Below are 7,646 nucleotides of genomic sequence, written 5' to 3'. Positions count from 1 at the left end.
GGCTGGGTGGGCGGGGTCGAAAACTACAATTCCCACAAGGCTGAACGACATGGTCCCACCGGAAATGGTCCCCCGGGAAGATCCATCGCCGAATCTCCGTTCCGGGTCCGGGGGACAGATTGAGGCCCCGTATCTCCTGTTGTTTGACAATGTGTCCCAGAAATATCTCCAACATATTGTTACCCCAAATAAACAATACCCTGCAGGACAGGACAGCTTTCAATAGCAGCTAGGCATTGGGGAACATTCATTTAGTCACTCCTATTACGTAAACTTCCCCTAATTCTTACACATTTTACATTAATATTAAATCTTATTTATTGCCCCAAATCCTCACAGCACAACACAGGCAAATCACAAAGGCCAGGTACCAGCTGACTGGCAAAGTGGTGATAAGAGGATCCATCGGGAGCTGATTTTGAATGTTAGGAATGCTGGATTTCCTGGAAGAGCGAATGGACACTTTCCACAGGGATTGAGATAACTATTGAAGGGAGAAGCTCTCCTGTGGGGAAAGGGCAGTAGGGCTAAGAGCAAGCACAGGCACGACGGGCTGAATGGCTTTTCTCAGCACTGTCTCATTCCAGAGAAATCTCCTTGCTCAAGCCATACAGAACTTCTACCAGAAGAAGTCACCGAGACGACTAACAAATTTATTAAAAGGAAATGAGATAAATACAGGGGGAGCAGGGGGTGAAGCCCCCATATGCTGAGAGGGGCCATTGAAGTAACGTGGGATGAGATTCATGTGGCACATAAATTCTGACAAAGACCAAATGGCCGTTGTCTCTGCTGTAAACGCAATGTCATTCCATATGACTCAAACTGACCAGCCAGTTCAGGCAAGAGATAGTCCTTAAGTTGCAAATCACCATGGCCACTTTATTTATCTGAATGTCAGTGCACCTTCAACCTCCCTATTATATTTGTTTTACATGAGTATAAAACCTCCTGCAGTAGCCTCACCAACGTTCTATACAACTCCATCATGACTTCCCTGCTTTTGGAATCTATGCCTCGATGGATAAAGGCAAATGTCCCATTTGCCCTTTTCACCACCCTACTAACATGGCCTTCCACTTTCAGAGATCTGTGGATAAACACGCCATGGTCCCTTTGTTACACAGAACTTCCTAGTGTCCTACCATTCATTGAGTACTTTCTTGTCAAATTACTCCTTCCAAAGTGAATCACCTCACACTTTTCAGGATTAAATTTCATCTGCCACTTAGTCTATTTGACCATTTAGTCTTTATCTTCTCATAGCCCAAGACACTCCTTCAAGTTCACCACCTGGCCAATCTTTGTGTTATCCGCAAACTTATTAATCTTACTCCCCACATAGTCATAGAATCCTTTAGTGCAGAAAGAGGCCCTTCGGCCCATCGAGCCTGCACCGACTACAATCCCACCCAGGCCCTACCCCCATATTGCTACACATTTACCATTAATCCCTCTAACCCACACATCTCAGGACACTAAGGGGAAATTTTAGCATGACCAATCAACCTAAGCCGCACATTTTTGGACTGTGGGAGGAAACCGGAACACCCGGAGGAAACCCAATCATCAATGTCATTGATATAAATGATGAAAAGTAGGGGGCCCAACACAGATCTTTGAGGTACACCACTGGACACTGGCTTCCAATCACTAATAAATCACAACACCAGGTTAAAGTCCAGCAGGTTTATTTGGCAGCTTTTGGAGTGCTTGTCCTTCATCAGGTGAGTGAGGACTGGTGTTCACAAGCAGGGTATATACAGATACAAACTTAATTTACAAGATAATGGTTGGAATGCGAGTCTTTACACGTAATCAAGTCTTAAAGGTACAGACAACCAGAGCCTTCAACATGTCATTGATGAAGACGAACACCTCACCAGGGCCATCCCCACACCCCCACTTCTTGCTGTCAAACAACCACACAACCTCAAACAGACCATTGTCCGCAGCAAACTACCCAGCCTTCAGGAGAACAGTGACCACAACACCACACAACCCTGCCACAGCAACCTCTGCAAGACATGCCTGATCATCGACATGGATACCATCATCTCACATGAGAATACCATCCACCAGGTACATGGTAAATACTCTTGCAACTCGGCCAACATTGGCTACCTGATACGTTGCAAGAAAGGATGTCCCGAGGCATGGTACATTGGGGAGACCATGCAGACGCTATGACAACGGATGAATGAACATCACTCGACAATCACCAGGCAAGAGTGTTCCCTTCCAGTCGAGGAACACTACAGCGGTCACGGGCCTTCAGCCTCTGATCTTTGGGTAAGAGTTTTCCAAGGCAGCCTTCACGACACACAACAACGCAGAATTGTTGAGCAGAAGGTGATAACCAAGTTCTGCACACATGAGGACGCCCTCACCCAGGATCTTGGGTTCATGTCACACTATCTGTAACCCCCACGACTTCCCTGGGCTTGCAAAATCTCACAAACTGTCCTGTCTGGAGACAATACACATCTCTTTAACCTGTGCTTAACCCTCTCTCCACTCACATTGTCTCTACCTTTAAGACTTGATTACCTGTAAAGACTCGCATTCCAACAATTATCTTGTAAATTAAGTTTGTGTCTTTATACGCCCTGTTTGTGAACACCAGTCCTCACTCACCTGATGGGGCAGCGCTCCAAAAGCTAGTGCTGCCAAATAAACCTGTTGCACTTTAACCTGGTGTTGTGAGTTTTCTTGCTGTGGCTTACTCCAGTCCAACACTGGCATCTCCACATCATTCCAGTCATTAAAGTAACCTTCTGTTATCACCCTCTGTCTCCTACAACTGAGCTAATTTTGAATCCACTTTATCAAATTACCCTGTATCCCATGTGAATTTACCCTCTTTACAAGTCTCCCATGTGGGACCTTGTCAAAAGCTTTGCTGAGTTGGGTGAAGATTTACTGCAACTGAAGTTTAGTACAAAGGTTGAAAGCGATTACAGCTTGCACATTACAAAAAAAATCAATGTACAATATTTTCATCATTTAATAACAAAATACCTTCACAACCTGAAGTAATTGAATTTTGAAATATAAAGTGAAGATTATTTTTAATTGTTGATTGATCAGAAAGATTCCAGGGAATAGCAGCATCTTGGCAGCTGTATAAAAGCTGCAGAGTGGTTCGCACAATCTATGGTAATCAATATTGTGATAAATCTTCCAATTCTAATCTTATCTGATGTTTCTTTCCTTTGTAAGGTTTACCAGCTCTCTAGTGCAGAAATGTCCCTGCGAATGGTTTCCGATAGCACCAACTGTAATCTCATCTACGCTGGATTCTCACTGTTCAATTTCCACGGTGAAGTCTTTCTCTTTGGTCAGAAAGGATGGCCAAAGAGATCCTGCAGCACTGGCGTTTTCCTTCTTCATCTCAAAGGCCACATTTTCAAACTGAAAGCGGTTTCATTTTCCCCTGATTCCTGCTACCTCCCCCCTCTGCGCTGTCCCGCAGTAACTCATTACTCTGACCCCTCAGAATCAAACAGCCTCATCTACCTCATCCATGGCGGGAGAGATCCAAACAATGAGCTGTCCAATTTGCTTTACTCCATGATGGTTCACAGCAGCACTGGGAATAAGAAAACTTTGCTTTGCTGCATTGAAAAGAATTTGAAAGGGGATATCCCTCAGGGAAGGTATGGTCACAGCCTCAATGTCATTCAGGTCAAAGGGCAAACCCTGGGCGTCTTGTTTGGGGGCAGAAGTTACCGGCCCCCAGGGCAAAGAACCACAGAAAACTGGAACAGCGTGGTCGATTGTCCACCAGCGGTTTTTCTGCTTGATATAAACACGGGTCACTGCACTTCACATCCGATCCCAGAAATAGACGCTGGCTTTTCATTTCATGTCTCTATTGCAAAAAATGACACAGTCTACATACTCGGTGGCCACTCGATTGAAAACAACCATCGCCCTGCAAGATTACTGAGCCTCAAAGTCAATCTGTTGGGGGTCTCTCCCAGTGTAAAGTGTACAATATTTAATCGTGGCATTGCTGTTTCCAGCGGAATAGTGACCCAAGCGAGCTCAGATGAATTCATCATTGTCGGTGGTTATGAGTCAGAGAGCCAGAAGAGAATGGTTTGTAACACCATCATTCTGGAGGATGATGACATTCAGATTCTGGAGAGGGAGCCCCCAGAATGGTCCAATGACATTAAAGCAAGTAAAACCTGGTTTGGTGGCAACATGGGAAATAGTGCAGTGCTAATTGGCATCCCAGGAGAAAGCAAACAAGATACAACTGATGCAAACTTCTTCTACATTGTAAATTTTGGACAGTTGGAGGAAGAAAGCCAAGTTTCTAATAGCCAGGAATCCTTCACTGACCCTGAAGAATGCAGCACTCTGGAAGATTCGGAAGAATTCACCTTTGAGGTGGAGGCTGAGGGCTCCGATGAAGCAGAGAATTGGGATAATGGTGATGAGGAAGGTTATTGGATTAAATGCAGCCCAACCTGCAATGTCAACATTAACATCTGGGTTCCGTATTACTCCACCGAATTCAACAAACCTGCCATGATTTTCTGTTCCAGTGGTGGGGACGATGGGCACTGGGTACATGCCCAGTGCATGGATCTCACAGAATCTCAGCTTATCCAGTTTTCTCAGGAAAACACCAAGTATTTTTGCAAAGAGCATCACATCGACAGAGGAATTCAAACTCCACAAAGTAAAAAACAGATAAAGCGAACCCCAATAAAATCTCCACGTAAGAAATCGCCCGCAACTCTGAAGAGGACTCCGATGAAGAAGAGTTTTCTGAAGAGACTGTTTGATTGAAAATGCGAAACCTTCAGGTTTAGTCAGAGACTCGAAAATGGTTAACAAATTGCAGCAATTTAGAAATTAATATTTGGGGTCTCGGCTATATTTGTGCATTCTGAAATCCATCTTATTTTAAATTTATCATTACACAAAAATAGCCAATATAATTGTATGGTCTAGATATGCTTCACACAACAAATATTAAGCTAAAATGCCTCTCAGAGTTAGCATCATATAGTTCACATGTACTAAGACTTGAACTCTTGTTAAATAAAACAACGTCCATTTTCCTATTTAACAAAAAATCTAAGACCATTAGACCGTAAAATGTAGAAACAGAATTAGGCCACTCGGCCCATCGAGTCTGCTCTGCCATTCAATCGTGGCTGATATTTTTCTCATCCCCATTCTCCTGCCTTTTCCCCATAACCCCTGACCCTCTTATTAATCAAGAACCTATCTATCTCACTCTTAAAGACACTCAATGACCTGGCCCTCCACAGCCCTTTGTGGTAAAGAGTTCCACAGATTCCCCACTCTCTGGCTGAAGAAATTCCTCCTCATCTCTGTTTTAAAGGATCGTTCCTTTAGCCTGAGGTTGTGCCCTCTGGTTCTAGTTTTCCCTACCACGGAAACATCCTCTCTACGCCCACTCTACCCGGGCCTCGCAGTATCCTGTAAATTTCAATAAGATCCCCCCCCATCCTTCCAAACTCCAACAAGTACAGACCCAGAGTCCTCAACCATTCCTCATACAACAAGCCCACCATTCCAGGGAACATTATTGTGAACCCCCCCCGGACCCTTTCCAAGGCCAGCACATCCTTCATAGAAATCATAGAATCATAGGAACCCTATATTGCAGAAAGAGGCCATTCGGCCCATCAAGTCTGCCCCAACAATAATAACAACTAAAAGCACTTTAATCCCATTTACCAGATATGAAGAAACTGTTCCCATTGGTGGAAGGATCAAGAGGCAAAGTGCAAATGTTTAAGGCAATTGGAAAATGAAACAATGGCGACATGAGGAGAAAATTTATCACAGTGAACGGTTAGGATCTGAAACTATCTGAAAATGCGGTGGAGACAGATTCACACAGCGAGTGGCTAGGACTTGGAATGTACTGTCAAATAGGAGGCAGAGAGTGGGGGTCAATGGGTGCTATTCGGATTGGCGGTTGGTGACTAGTGGAGTGCCCCAGGGGTCGGTGCTGAGGCCTCAGCTTTTTACCATTTATATAGATGATCTGGAGGAGGGAACCGAGTGTATGGTGTCGAAATTTGCTGATGACACCAAGATTGGTGGAACGGCAAATTGTGCGGAGGGTGTGGAGAGTCTGCAGAAGGATCTAGATAGGCTGGGCGAATGGGCCAGGAAATGGCAAATGGAATTTAATGTTGGCAAGTGTGAGGTGGTCCACTTTGGTAGGAAGAATGGTAGGAAGGACTGTTACTTACGTGGCGAAAAACTGCAACAGGCGACGGTGCAGAGGGACCTCGGGGTCCTTGTGCATGAGTCGCAAAAACCCAGCTTGCAGGTGCAGCAGGTGGTCAGGAAGGCGAATGGGATGCTGGCCTTCATAGCGAGGGGGATTGAATATAAAAGTAGGGAGGTCTTGCTGCAGCTGTAAAGGGCATTGGTGAGGCCGCAGCTGGAGTACTGTGTGCAGTTTTGGGCGCCGCACCTGCACAAAGATATTTTGGCCTTGGAGGGAGTGCAGAGGAGGTTTACTAGGCTGATACCGGAGTTGAGGGGGTTGAGCTATGAGGAGAGGCTGAATAAACTGGGCTTGTACTCGTTAGAGTTTAGAAGAATGAGGGGAGATCTCATTGAGACGTATAAGATGATGAATGGGATGGATAGGATAGAGGTGGAGAGACTCTTCCCGCTCAAAAAAGACACTAGGACTAGGGGGCACAGCCTCAAGATAAAAGGGGGGCAGTTTAGAACGGAGTTGAGGAGGAACTTCTTCACTCAAAGGGTGGTGAATCTCTGGAATTCTCTGCCCGTTGAAGTGGTGGAGGCTGCCTCGCTAAATATTTTTAAGACGCGGGTTGATGGGTTTTTGATAAGAGAGGGGATTAAGGGTTATGGGGAGAAAGCGGGAAAGTGGAACTGAGCAGCGACAGATCAGCCATGATCTTATTGAATGGCGGGGCAGGCTCGAAGGGCTAGATGGCCTACTCCTGCTCCTATTTCTTATGTTCTTATGTACTGTCTGAGAGTGTGGTGGAGACAGATTCAGTGAAAATATTCAGGGAGCATTAATTACTCTCTGAAATGGAAGACTGTGCAGGGCTACGGGGAGAAGGCAGGAGAGTGACACAAGGTAACTTGCTCCCTCAGACAGCTGGCACAGACACAATGGGCTAAATGGTCTCTGTCAATGCTGTATTTATTATGATTCTATATCCATCGGGAAATCTGATCTGCTCAGCTGGTCAGGCAGTATCTGTGATAATGAAATCACTTCCTGTGGGCTCAGGATTGTCTGTTTTCATTTCTATTTTGCTACAAATTGCACAAGATTCTCAATGTAGAGGGAAGCAGAGTCATTTATAATATAATCACTATTATATAAACAGGAATATTTAAATGAGGCTGTGCGGAAACATTGGATGTTTATTGTCTGAACATTTTGTAAATTTAGCTCCAACGTTTTGGTGATGTCACAGCTTTAATATTGGGTGCACAAAGAAAGAAAATGTACTTTTGGTGCTGTGTTTGTTCAAACAACCATCATTAACTTTACCCCTCTGGTGCTAATTCTGTAAAGAAATAAAAATAATCATCACACTCTGGAATTTTTTTTTAGAGCAGCAAATCACCACCAACACCAACTCTGACGCACA

General features: G+C 44.7%; 1 protein-coding gene across 1 annotated transcript; it reads left to right on the top strand.

Annotated features, from left to right (window-relative positions):
* The first annotated feature begins 3,246 nt into the window (after window positions 1–3,246).
* rag2 (recombination activating gene 2) lies at window positions 3,247–4,806 on the top strand. Its single transcript, XM_080191520.1, has one exon. The coding sequence runs from the start codon at window positions 3,247–3,249 to the stop codon at window positions 4,804–4,806; it is 1,560 nt and encodes a 519-aa protein (XP_080047646.1).
* Window positions 4,807–7,646: the final 2,840 nt, after the last annotated feature.

The sequence above is a fragment of the Carcharhinus amblyrhynchos genome, chromosome 6 (genome assembly GCF_965287045.1).
Source record: "Carcharhinus amblyrhynchos chromosome 6, sCarAmb.v2.hapA, whole genome shotgun sequence".
Classification (NCBI taxonomy): Eukaryota; Metazoa; Chordata; class Chondrichthyes; order Carcharhiniformes; family Carcharhinidae; genus Carcharhinus; species Carcharhinus amblyrhynchos.
Note: the sequence above shows the minus strand (reverse complement) of the source record. Positions and strands in the feature narration are given on the sequence as shown.

Bases quoted from the DNA above. Each gene is read 5' to 3' on its own strand.
- rag2 (XM_080191520.1), top strand. From the start codon at position 3,247: ATGTCCCTGCGAATGGTTTCCGATAGCACCAACTGTAATCTCATCTAC.